This window comes from Piliocolobus tephrosceles, chromosome 6 (assembly GCF_002776525.5).
Source record: "Piliocolobus tephrosceles isolate RC106 chromosome 6, ASM277652v3, whole genome shotgun sequence".
Classification (NCBI taxonomy): Eukaryota; Metazoa; Chordata; class Mammalia; order Primates; family Cercopithecidae; genus Piliocolobus; species Piliocolobus tephrosceles.
The window spans coordinates 87665137-87678670 of record NC_045439.1 but is presented as its reverse complement, the minus strand read 5'-3'; the positions used below and the strand labels follow the sequence as shown (position 1 = coordinate 87678670).

General features: G+C 39.2%; 1 protein-coding gene across 2 annotated transcripts in view; it reads right to left on the bottom strand.

The window, feature by feature from the left end:
- The window catches only part of HMG20A (high mobility group 20A), a 76415-nt gene that overhangs the window by 24231 nt on the left and 38650 nt on the right, over positions 1-13534 (bottom strand). The window contains exons 1-2 of one of the 2 annotated variants that reach the window (XM_023195968.2): positions 3896-4045; positions 3276-3368 (exon numbers count right to left, since the gene is read on the bottom strand). In XM_023195968.2, the coding sequence (XP_023051736.1) occupies positions 3276-3364 (89 nt within the window). In that variant the 5' untranslated portion in view covers positions 3365-3368; positions 3896-4045. Of the gene's footprint in view, positions 1-3275; positions 3369-3895; positions 4046-13534 lie in introns of those variants that run through there. The other variant, XM_023195967.1, reaches the window with a different exon arrangement.

Sequence of the window (13534 nt, the reverse complement as noted above, 5' to 3'; positions counted from 1 at the left end):
CTTGTACATTCTTATTTCGGTAAAATATAAGAACTAGGTTTGGGAAAGAGTAGCAATCCTATGAATCCCTGACTTAAGTGGACAGGAATCACTTGGGAATTCACACGGGAAAACAGAATCCCATGAATCCCTGACTTAAGTGAACAGGAATGGCCAAAGGCATCACTTGCCTTCTTGATGACAAGTTGGATGAAGACTGGAAAGAAAAGGGGGATCTTTTGTTACCATGAATAAACTATCCATGTTCCTAGCTAAAGCCAACAACCCTTCTATTCACACACTCTTGCCTACCCAGGGGCAGATTTTCAGCAATTCTGTTCTTTCTGGCAATACAAATTCTTTTCTCTCTACAGGATCAGTCTAATCAGCATATACATATGACATTAATTCTCTTAACACAAATCAAAACGAAAAGAAAAAAACTCAGTCCCACTTCCAGTTAAGGTCCCAATTTTTCTCCTTTCCTTTATAGCACAACCCTTGGAAATAACTTGTTTATACTTACTGACTTCTCCTCCCTTAAGCCCACTTCAAAGGAGATGTGTGCTTACAACTCTTGTCAAAGCCACCAATGACACCCATGCTAAATCCAGTGTCATTTCTCAGCCCCCATCTTACCTGATGTACCAGAAGGATCTGACACGTTTATCTCTTCCCCTCCCTTGAAATACTTTTTTTTTTTTTACTTGGGTTCCAGGACCCTTCACTCTTCTGGCTTTTCTGCTACCTTTCTAGCAACTCGCTTTAGACTCTATTGACTCTTCCTATTCTTTCTTTCTTTCTTTTTTCTTCTTTTTTTGAGACAGAGCTTGCTCTGTCACCCAGGCTGGAGTGCAGTGACACAATTACGGCTCACTGCAACTTCTGCCACCTGGGTTCAAGCAATTCTCCTGCCTCAACCTCCCAAGTAGTTGGGTATAGTGGCACGTGCCACCACACCGGGCTGATTTTTGTATTTTTATTAGAGACGGGGGTTTCACCATGTTGGCCAGGCTGCTTTCGAACTCCTGACCTCAAGTGATCCACCCACCTAAGCCTACCAAAGAGCTGGTATGAGCCACTGTGCCCAGCCTCTGTCTGACTTTTAAATGCTGGAGTATCCCAGAGCTCAGGCTTTAGATCTCTTCTTTCTTCCATCTATAGAGTGCTCATTTCTTTGGTGATCTCACTCAGTCTCATGGCTTTGAATGTTATATGCTGATAAATCCCAACTTTCTGTCTCACCTAAACATCCCCTAATAGCAGAACCTGATATCAAAGTGCCTATGTGACATCTCCACTTAGATATCCAATAAGCATCTCTAATGTAAAATTTCCAAAACTGAGCTCCTACAACTCCCTCCCACACTTGTTCTGTTTTCCCCAACTAAGCTAACGGCAACTCCATCCCTCCAGTTGCTTTGGCCAAAACTTTTGAGTTGTCTTTGACTGCTTTTTTTCTCCTTTCTTACATTCCTCATCCTTTCTTTCAGGCAAATTCTGTTTGGTATACCTTCAAAATATACCTAGAATTCTATACTTCTCACTACCCCTCATTCCCATTATCTTTGAAACACACTCCAATGAGGTTTCTGCCCCTACTATTCCACCAAAAACACTCTTGTGAAAGTCACTAGATGATGGTTCTTCAGGCTATCACCTGTCTCCTGAATTATTTTAAGAGCCTCCTAACTGGTATCCTTGTTCCAGCCCCTGCTCCCTTCACTCTATTCTCAATACAACAGTCAGAGGGATCTTATTAACCCGTAAGTCAGATCATATAATTCTGCTTGAAACCCTCCAATGCTCTCTCACTTCATTCAGAGTAAAAGTTAAAGGGTTTATTTTGATCTCTAAAAAACATTTTGATCCCTATGATCTAGTCTCTTCTTACCCAAAGTATGGGTCTCATACCAACAGAACTGGCATTCTCTGGGAGCTTGTTAGAAATGTAGAAAATCTGGTCTTCAGATTTTCTAAATCAGAATCTGCATTTTCATCAGCTGTCTTGGCAATTCATGTTTGAGAAGCACTGATGTAATCCTCTACTGCCTCTCCTGCTGCTATGTGTGCTCTAGCAACACCAGACTCCTGGCTATTTGGGTAAGATGGAAACTCTCCTGCCTCAGGGCTTTTGCACCTACTGCTCCCTCTGCCTAGGATGATCTTCCCCAGAAAACTGCATGCTAGTTGCCTTACTTCCTTCAGGTCTTTATTCAAGTCACTTTCTCATTAAACACTTTCTGGGCCATCCTGTTTAAAACTGCATCCTCAAACCCTTCCTATCCCTTTTCTCCACTTTTTTCTTTTTTAAAACTATAGTTCTTATCAACATAATATGTGTTTTACTTATTTATCCTGTTTATTGTCTGATTCAACAAGTCGAATTTGAACTTTAAAGGGCCTATGATTTTTATCTGTTTTGATCAATGCTTTCTATCTAATGCCTGGAACAATGGCACATAGTAGATACTCAGAAAGTTTTTACTGAATGAATATAGTAACTAAGCAGCCTTTAGAAAAGTCTGGGAGAACACTTTCATCTGAGTAGTGAGGTCAAAGGCGGGTATCAATGAGGTAAGAAATAAATGTGAGGGAAGGAAACAGAATTACAAAGTATAGTCTATTTTTTAAAGAGCTCTAAAGAATATTAAAATAATTCATCTTAGGGATTAGCTAGCACTTCAGTCTATTAGTGAACACATTTTCTCTTTGCCAAATAACCTCTAAATATCTAGAAAGGACAAAAATTCAAGTGGAACAGAGATTTTAAGGGAAGAGGTAGACTACTGTTATTAACCCTTTTCTATATCTCTTTACATATTTCTCAAAAGATCCCACAGAATGGAGAACGAGGTGGGATGGGGAAAAGAACAGAAGTCAGCTGAAGTTACTAAGCATTTTGAATAAAGAACCACATTAAAAAATCTGATCTTTGGGAAAAAACTATTTTAATATCTATGGCAATTTGAACAGAAAATGCATTTGTTTTTTAGAGCTAGCTCTGTGGCAGGTATTTCCTTAACAGTGACTATATAATTTTCTTAACTGGAGTCACCAATGTTTGCTAGATTCCACATATTGTTGTACCAGTTCACAAAAACCAGAGCACTGCAAAAGATAATTGAATGCAGATTACAAAGTGGTTTATGATGGCTGTCACTCTCTTTGCAAAGTGAAACAAATGCATCCTCTATTCTTATGATATAAAACTGCCTCTTTAGGACTTCTTCCTTTGTTAGAAGTTTTGTTTTGAGGCCTACAGAGAAGTCCAATGTCCCAAAGCAGCTGCTTACCCAGTGGTAGCCAGATCATTACTCTCCTTGGAGCCATCTTCATCTGCAAAAAGAGGCGGTAGGGTGGAGCTAGTCATCAAGTTTTCCATCTCTCTGAAAGGAAAAGAGAATAATAATAAAAAAATTAATGGCTTAATTACTTCCATTTCAAGTTCCACTAATTTAAGAGCCAGCCTTCCTGAACTTTATCATATAAGCAACAGAATAAAAACTGACCTAAATATTTATTTTCTTGACTTGGCCACATCAATTTAAACTGTATGGTGAATGGGCCTTTTAACCTTGGTCTCATAAACTGACCAGACTGAAAACAAGTTAGGTTTTAACAACTGAGACGTGGTTTGGAAAATTCCTTTTTATTTATCCAGAGTATCTTCAAAAGTATTCATTTCCTGTAGAAATTGTTAAGCAGGGTAACTCAGAAGCATTGCCACTCTGAGCAAGTTATTTAAGCTCTTTGAGCTACAATTTCACCATCTTAGACTAAGACAAAATTGCTGACTTAACGCAAAGGGTTACTGTGAGGGATTAAAATGAAAGTGCTTCATAAACAGAGAAAGTCTAAGGTAGTAAGTGCATTGAGTATTATATAAAGAAAGGTATTGTTATTATAGCATTACCAGTTCTCAGTCCCAGATGAATCATCTGTAGATTAAATGGTGGCAAACTGAGCCCTCCAAAAGGAAATAATGCAAAGGAAGTAGAGGATGGAAGGCATGCTGATGTGGCTCTGAGTCAAAGAAACCACACTTCCAGGTCAGAAATATGCTCCACACACCATCATAACCAAGAGCAGAAATAGCATGCACCTGGGTACAGGAAACAACTAAGCTTAATTGAAGAAAACAAACAAATCGCAAGAACTGAGGTTATCAGACTGAACGGATAAAAGGACAAAGTGACAAAGAATAATTTCATTTATCATATCACTATGAAAAATGATCTTTGCCTTTCAAGGCTTACCACCAAGGGCATCATCCCATGTAGTTAAAAGCAGCAGACTTCCCTTCATCATGAAAGGGATATTCAAACAAAACATTCAGCAGTGACCCCAAACATCAGTCACTTACGTAGAACTGCAAAGCACTCAAGAAAAAGAGTGCCTCAATCAACTGGGAGAATTGAGAAGCAAATTATGAGAATTCACTTAGGAGCTTCCTCAGGAGTTATTTCAGGTGCTGCTGCTCAGGAGACCTAGTGAAATAGCAATTAAAAGGAAAGCACAGCAGCAAAGTAGAGCCAGGATCATTCCACTAAAGCGGAAATATGAAGAAAATGCCGATGACATGAAGACCACATTCTCCATGTTCAATGGGGTGATTTATTTCCAAAAGATAACATTGATGTTTTATTCCTTATTCTTACTTATTCTCACTTCTAAGTTTATGATTTAGCAGGCCAAGTTCCATAAATAGCTTGATGGGAAAAACACATCTTTGTACAAATATTACCCATTACAGTGGGTAGAGCATGCAAGGTAGAGAGGAACTTCTCACTCAACCAGAGTAAGCACTTTATTCTACTGCAGGAACACTTGCTACCTCTTTTCAGTTCCTTCAAGATAAGGTGTTAACAAGTGGAATAGCTCTAATAAATGCCACAAAATTCCATTCTACATGTTTTACTGAATAACTCTGACTCAAGTGTACTTAAGTTTTAATTCACATTATACAAATGCCAGATTAAAGCCTGGGCTTTAACGGCTGCTAACATCACCTCACACCAATGCCAATGTTCACTCTACGAAAAGAAAACTGTAATATCTGTTAGGTACCATATAGACTATCCATAGTGAGCAAACATTCAAATGGCCAGGTATATACCTTAAGGAACTCACTTGACTGTTTTTTTTTTTTTTTTTTTTTTTGACACAGTCTCGCTCTGTTGCCCACGCCTCCCAGGTTCAGGTGATTCTTGTGCTTCAGCCTCCCAAGTTGCTGGAATTACAGGTATGTGCCACCATGCCCAGCTAATTTTTGTATTTTTAGTACAGATGGGGTTTCACCATGTTGGCCAGGTTGGTCTTGAACTCCTAGCCTCAAGTGATCTGCCTGCTTTGGCCTCCCACAGTGTTAGGATTACAGGTGTGAGCCCCCGCGCCTGGCATTGACTAGTTTCTTTCTAAAAGAATCCCTAGAAGTCAAGGGCCTTTCAAGAACCTTGAGATTCGGCATTTAAAGCTCTTGGCATTGCTCCTATGCCTCAAAAGAAGATATATTGTCTGGTGAGGGGACACATGAAGTGTCTTTTCATTCACTATGCCAACATGACCCTGTTAGAGTGTTTTCCAGATATCTTTAGTCATTTCTGAAATGTGGGGAGGCAGCTGGATAACATAACCTTAACAACATATAAACAGATCATATAAACAAAGGAAGTTCAGAGAACACACATTTTTTCCTTTTTTATTTCCCCTCTCTTAAGTTTGCTGTACTCAAACCCATACGGTTTCAGATACATTTTTCTCAGTGTTACTGAGTAGTCGGGTCCCTAAGAAATGAGTAATAAAGTGGGTGGAAGGTTAAGGGGCCAAGATCAACAAAAGAAGGAAATGAAGAAAAGTGCAGTGAAACCCAAAAGCCTCTAAACTAGTCCAGTAAGTTGGAAATACAAAAGCCTCTAAACTAGTCCAGTAAGTTGGATTCCCAATAATATGTCTGGGATCCTGGGAGAATGTGTTTCATATGGTCCACGAGGGAGTGATTCAAATGGATTCATGGCTACCAAGCCACTGATTGCCAAAAGCCCTTCATATGTAGCATCTGTGCCTGATGATGTCCCAGTACAGGGGTCACAGTGAACTTTGAAATTTTATGCAAAGCACTTAAGAAATGTGATGAATGCTGCTCTAGAAGGGGAAAGAAGAGAAATTTGTTCAAAGGCAAAGCAATATACAACTTTGGCTCTTCACTGCACTTTATATAAATAGGTCTATCATGCAGATGTTTCTTAGTAGAGGGGACTTATCCAGCTTCTACCAGGAAGCCTCACAAAAATGGTATTACTTTGCCACTTACTTTGAACCAGGGTCTAGTCCTGAGCTTTGGAAATCCCAAAATTCCCTCTAACACTAACCACTCACTGAAAAAAATTGATATATAAAAGAGTGCCAATTTAAAATATTTTAATGATTACAAAGATTGTAATGAGAATTATATTAAGCGCACCAGATACTTACTGACCAGTGAACACATTCTCTCTCTGTAGTCATCTAGTAGGCCAGATCATAATCAGAACATTGCTATGGTCAATATATGGCCAGAACAAAGGAAATTAGGTGGAACTGAAGAAATGTTCCTCAACTAAGATTGCTCTAGTAATCTTTCCCAATAATAGGGATGATCACACCAATGTGACTATGTTATTCCAAATGTGTTGGACAGTGCTGGAAGCATATTTGTACTTCCGGTTGCTGGGGCTGGCTCTTTTCAAGCGCCCTTTTCTTAGTTTACACATGCTAACCCCACTTCCCTAAGTCTTCACATAGAGATGCAGCATATTTCTTCCCCACCACTCCCTCTCCAACCATACACCTCAGAATTGAGAGGTGGGATTCTGCCCATTTCATTTTCCATGCTACAGCCTTTATGCAAAATCCTTGGTTCCTTTAAAACATCAGGTTGCTTGGTTTATCAACCTCATACCCAAAAATCTCTTACCACTATCTCCCATCATTTCAGCTCTCTTAATTCTCCTATTACAACTGACCTTTAAACATGCAACCCCCTATTCTTATGGCCCTTGATTTCCCCTTCTCTGTCCAGCTTAGATTCGACGGCTATATTGCAAATGTTCTTTTGCCAGCACTCAATTCTCTTGCATTATATCTTTCTATACACCAGAAGTAGATCAACTCTGAGTTTTGGCTCAAGATGGTGGAGGAAAAAAAAAAAAAGACAAAATAAAGAGTATTACTATAAATGTACGGTATCCATTCACAACTGGGCCCTCTACGCTCTTAGTAATCACTATATGTTCTTAGGATATTTCCCAATTGCCATATTATCTCTGTCAAAGTTTTTCAACCAAACTCACCCAAATCCCTCCAACTCAGTCAGCATTATCTTTTCATATTCCTCAACCCCAACTCATGCCAAAAAGCATACTAAGTTGCTTTTTTTGGAAGACATAATTGATATGCCATAAAGTTCCCCCCTTTACTACATACAACTCAGTGGTTTTTAATGTATTTACGAGGTTGTGCAACCAACACCCTAACCAATTTTAGAACATGTTCATCATTCCAAAAAGAAACACCATATCCTTTAGCAAACAATCCCCATTCTCCCTTCCTACTAGTCCTCCTAGGCCTGGGCAACCGCTAATCTACCTTTTTTTTTTTTTTTTTTTTAAAGACACAGGGTCCTGCTCCGTCACCCAGGCTGGAATGCAGTGGCACAATCATAGCTCATTGAAGCCTCAAAGTGCTTGTCTCAAGTGATCTCTCTGCCTCAGCCTCCTGAGTAGCTAGGACCACAGGCTTGTGCCACCATGCCTGGCTAATTTTTAATTTTTTTTGTAGAAAGAGGGTTTTGCTATGCTGCCCAGGCTGTCTTGAATTCCCGGCCTCAAGCAATCCTCCTGCCTCAGCCTCCCGAACTGTTGGGATTACAGGCGTTAGCCATCATGCCTGCCTACTTTCTGTCTTTATAAATGTACCTATTCTGATATTTCATATAAACAGAATCATACAATATGTGGCCTTTTGTGTCTGGCTACTCTCACTTAGCATAAAGTTTAAGGTTCACATTGTAGCGTGTATCAGTATTTCATTCCATTTTACAGCTGAATAATATTATACTGCATGGCTATTGCACATTTTGTTGATCCACATATCAGTTGATAGACTTGGGTTGTTTCTAATTTTTGGCTACTATGAATGCTGCTGCTTACGAACATTTGTGTATAAATTTTTGTGTGGACATGTTTTCAATTCTCTTGGGCATATACCTAGGCGTGGAGTTGCTGGAACATCTGGTACCACCATGTTTAATATTTTGAGGAAAAATCAAACTGTTTTTCAAAGCACCTCTACCATTTTACATTCACACTAATAATGTATTAGGGTTCCAATTTCTCCATATCCTCAGCACACTTGGTATTGTCTTTTTTATTAGAGCCATCCTAGTAGATGTGAAGTGGTATGTCATTGTGATTTTGGTTTGTATTCTCCTAATGAGTACTGATGTTAAGCATCTTTTCTTATGCATATTGTGCATTTGTATATCTTTTTTGGAGAACTGTCTATTCAAATCCTATTTCAAATTGTGTTTTGTGTGTGTGTTTTTTAGATAGAGTCTCATTCTGTTGTCCATGCCAGAGTGCACTGGTGTGATCTTGGCTCACTGCAACCTCTACCTCCTGGGTTCAAGCGATTCTTGTGCCTCAGCCTCCCAAATAGTAGCTGGGATTACAGGTATGCACCACCATGCCCAGCTAATTTTTGTATTTTTAGTAGAGACAGGGTTTCCCCCTGTTGGCCAGGCTGGTCTCAAACTCCTGGCCTCAAGAGATCCACCCACCTCAGTCTCCCAAAGTGTTGAGATTACAGGTGTGAGTCACCACACTCGGCCTCCTTTGCCCATTTTAAAAATTGCATTGTTATTGTAAAATTGCAAGAGTTCATTTTATATTGTAGATACTAGACACGTATCAGATATACTATTTTCTTTTTTTTTTTTTTTTTTGAGACGGAGTCTAGCTCTGTCGCCCAGGATGGAGTGCAGTGGCCTGATCTCAGCTCACTGCAAGCCCCGCCTCCCGGGTATACGCCATTCTCCTGCCTCACCCTCCCGAGTAGCTGGGACTACAGGCGCCCGCCACCTCGCCCGGCTCATTTTTTGTATTTTTTAGTAGAGACGGGGTTTCACTGTGTTAGCCAGGATGGTCTCGATCTCCTGACCTCGTGATCCGCCCGTCTCGGCCTCCCAAAGTGCTGGGATTACAGGCTTGAGCCACCGCGCCCGGCCCAGATATACTATTTTCAAATATTTTCTCCCATTCTCTGGGTTGTCTTTTCACTTTGATAGTGTTCTTTGAAGTACAAACGTTTTTAACTTTAAAGTACAAATTATTTTTCTTTCTTTGGTTGCTTGTGCTTTAGGTGTCATATTTAAGAAACTAGTGCCTAATCAAAGGTTGTGAAGATTTACCCTTATGTGTTTTTCTGAGAGCTTTATAATTTCAGCTCTTACATTTATGTCTTTGATTCATTCTGAGAAAATGCACCATATTCTCTGACCTCTACATCTGCAACTGCCACTTGTTGTCTTTGGTTGGAATACTTCCTAGTACCCCAGTCTCTCTTGTCTGGCCAATTATACTTTCTTATCCTTCACATCTCACCTTAGATGTGTCTTCTTTCAGCATGTGTTCTTGGATCAATCAAGAATGTATCACATGCCCCTTTTATGTACTACCAGAGCATTCTGTACTAAACACCCATCATAATACTTGACTCACTGTACTACACTTACCTTTTCTAAACCTTAGTTTTATGTTTTGTTACGTTATGAACAGTGCCTTGTTTACCTTTAAATTTTCCCCACTCCGGTTTTGAGCATATCATGGGCGTTCGTTAAATATACATTTGATGAGCAAATACAATTACGTATTTCATAGCTTCATCATAATATTGTGGCCAGACTTTGCCTAAAGCCACACCTTACCCCTCAACTGAAGGAGGCTCCTCATTCAATTAGTATTTATTTATTGCTCAAGCAGGCACTTGTGCAGATTATGTATCTTTTAAATGGATTAACTCTGAAACTGGGGGACACTCAATACATTCTCTAAATGTTTCCTCATATATACATTTACCTTTATTATTTGTAAGGAGCGAGACTATCTTCAAAAAATGGAGTCAGTGTTCATGTCTACTTTAGTGAACATGGCTAATTGATGTATATTCTGTACTGGAATTTTCAACTTTCCATTTATGTTAGATATTCATGTCTAATTATTGAATCTTTCACATCAATTTTGCTCTACATTTACTCAAGTGACTTCAATCTCTTACCCAGTAAAAAAGGGAAAACTGGGCCGGGTGCGGTGGCTCACGCTTGTAATCTCAGCACTTTGGGAGGCCGAGGCAGGCGGATCACGAGGTCAGTAGATTGAGACCATCCTGGCTAACACGGTGAAACCCCGTCTCTACTAAAAATACAAAAAATTAACTGGGCGTGGTAGCAGGCGCCTGTAGTCCCAGCTACTCAGGAGGCTGAGGCAGGAAAATAGCACGAACCCAGGAGGCGGAGCTTGCAGTGAGCCAAGATCAGGCCACTGCACTCCAGCCTGGGCGACAGAGAGAGACTATGCCTCAAAGAAAAAAAAAAAAAAGGGAAAACTGGGCCAGGCGCGGTGGCTCACGCCTATAATCCCAGCACTTTGGGAGGCCGAGGCGGGTGGATCACCTGAGGTCGGGAGTTTGAGACCAGCCTGAACAAAATGGAGAAACCCTGCTAAAAATAGAAAATTAACCTGGCATGGTGGTACATGACTGTAATCTCAGCTACTCGGGAGGCTGAGGCAGGAGAATCTCCTGAACCTGGGAGGCAGAGGTTGTGGTGAGCTGAGACTGTGCCATTGCACTCCAGCCTGGGCAACAAGAGCGAAACTCCGTCTCAAAAAAAGAAAAAAAAAAAAGAGGAAAACTAACAAATGTGTCTGCTTGTTCATTTACCCAAACACTGATTGAAATTAACCAAATACTAGTCACTATACTAGGGCTGGAAATTTAAATATGAGTAGTATGTTGTCTATATGGATCCTGCCCTCAAGGTATAATTCACTTTCAGTAGATGGGAAATAATCATTAAAAAACATGCTAAATGCAATACTGACGTACACAAATATACACAAATACTACGACAGGAAAAAGCTGCCTGAGAGTGCTTTAAAAAGTAGAGTCTATAAACTGGAAGCCCACAGGCCACATTCAACATGCACATTTTTGGGGGAGTCTGCAATGTATTTTTTAAAATATTTGAATAAGTTGCCAATATAGAAAAATGGGCAGTTATAAGACAAATCTTTGAATTCCTTTATTAAAAAAATCTGCCCAAACCAGCCTACATCAAACAAAGGCAACATTTGGTTGGTCCTGAGTAACAGCTGTCTCTAACATAGTCTCCACTCTGCTCGCTTCACTCATTTACATTACCTGTGTTGTTTAATAGACATATAAGATTGGGATCTCTTCTAAGAATAGGAGTAGTAGTAGGTTAAGCAAAAAGGAATGGTTGGGGACAGGAGAACACTCTAAGCAGAAAGAGAAGGAAGAGACTTTTGTGAAAGACTCCTTGGTAAGGCAAGTCTTCTCAGTGAGTCCCCAGAATCTTTCCCTGCAATTGTTTTTGCTTTTAGTCGAAAGTTTTCTTTTCACTTCTTTATACTGCCTAAACATTTCATCAACTAAGATTCTACTGCCTTACTAGCAAACTCTTTGAAAGCAAAAACCCAGAAGTTCAACCAAGTAGACATCCAATATCAGAGATCCATCTGGATAGGAGGAAGTAAAGTAGAAATTCACTTAGCCAAACAATTAGCTGCTGGTTAACTGAAAAAGCTGATTGAAGGAATCAGAAAAAAAAAAATGCACTTAAATATTTTAATTGAAAACATTAATATTTTTCCATTCACCAATCTTTTTATGTAGGTCCAAAGTTTCCTTCGCATATTCAGCCACTAACCGGAGTCCTATAACATTGCATTTTCCACATCCAGAATGTCCTGCCTATAATTTCTAGTTTCAGATTTTTAAAATATGACAAGAACTTAAAAAGCAATCTGAGTGCAGAATCTTTCTAGGATTTTTTTTCCTATAATATTTTACAATTCAAGTAATGTAATACATCACATCAATAGGCTAAAGAAAAAAAGTCACACGACCGTATCAACAGATGCAGAAAAAACATTTGACAAAAATCAACACCCATTCATTAAAAACAGACAAACTTGAGCACACTAGGAAAAGAGAACTTTCTCAATTTGATGAAGAATCTATACAAAAAATCTCTAGCTAACATCATACTTAATGGCAAGAAATTCAAAGCTTTTCCATTAAGGCAAGAATGTCCCCTCCTACCACTGCTTTTCAACATTGTACTGGAAGTACTAGCTGATCCAGTAAGATAAGAAGAGGAAATAAAAGGCCAGGCTCATGCCTGTAATCCCTGTATTTTGGGAGGCTGAGGCAGGTAGATCACCTGAGGTCAGGAGTTCGAGACCAGTCTGGCCAACATGAGAAACCCCGTGTCTACTAAAGATATAAAAAATTAGCTGGACGTGGTGGCAGTCACCTGTAATCCCAGCTACTCGGAAGGCTGAGGTGGAAGAATTGCTCGAACCTGGGAGGTGGAGGTTGCAGTGAGCTGAAGTAGCGCCACTGCACTCCAACCTGGGCAATAAGAGCGAAAACTCCGTCTCAAAAAAAGAAAAAGAAAAAGAAAAAAGAAAAAGAAATAAAAAGTATACAGATTGGAAACACAGAAAACTCACTTTGCTTGCAAATGACATGAGTTTATATGGAGAAATACTAAAAGTATTGGGGGGAAAAAAAACAAAACAAAACTTCCTAGAACTAATAAACAATTATAGCAAGGTTGCAGGATAAAAGTTTAAGGTATAAAAGTCAACTGCTTTCTTATATACCAGCAATGAACAAGTGAAATTTGAAATTAAAAACATATTACCATTTACATTAGCACCTCCCAAAATGAAATACTTATATATAAACTAACAAAATATATACAAGATCTATATAACAAAAACTACAAAACTCTGTTGAAAGATATCAAAGAAGAACTAAATAAGTGGAGACATTCCATGCTGATGGGTAGGAAGACTCAATATTGTCAAGATGTCAGTTCTCATCACCTTAATCTATCAATTCAATTCAATGCAATAACAATTCAATGTAATACCAATCAAAATCCCTGCAAGTTATTTTGTGGCTACTGATAAACAACAGATGCTAAAGTTTACATGGAGCAGCAAAAGACTCAGCATAATCAATTTGATACTGAAGGAGAAGAACAAAGTTGGAGGACTGACACCACCTGACTTAAAGACATACCATACTATAATCACGATAATGTAGTATTAGTGAAAGAAAATGTTAATAGATTAATAGAACAGAATAGAAAGCCCAGAAGTAGACCCACATATATATAGGCAACTGATCTTTGACAAAGGAGCAAATATAAAGGCAATACAATTGAGCAAAGATGGTCTTTTCAACAAATGGTGCTGGAATGACT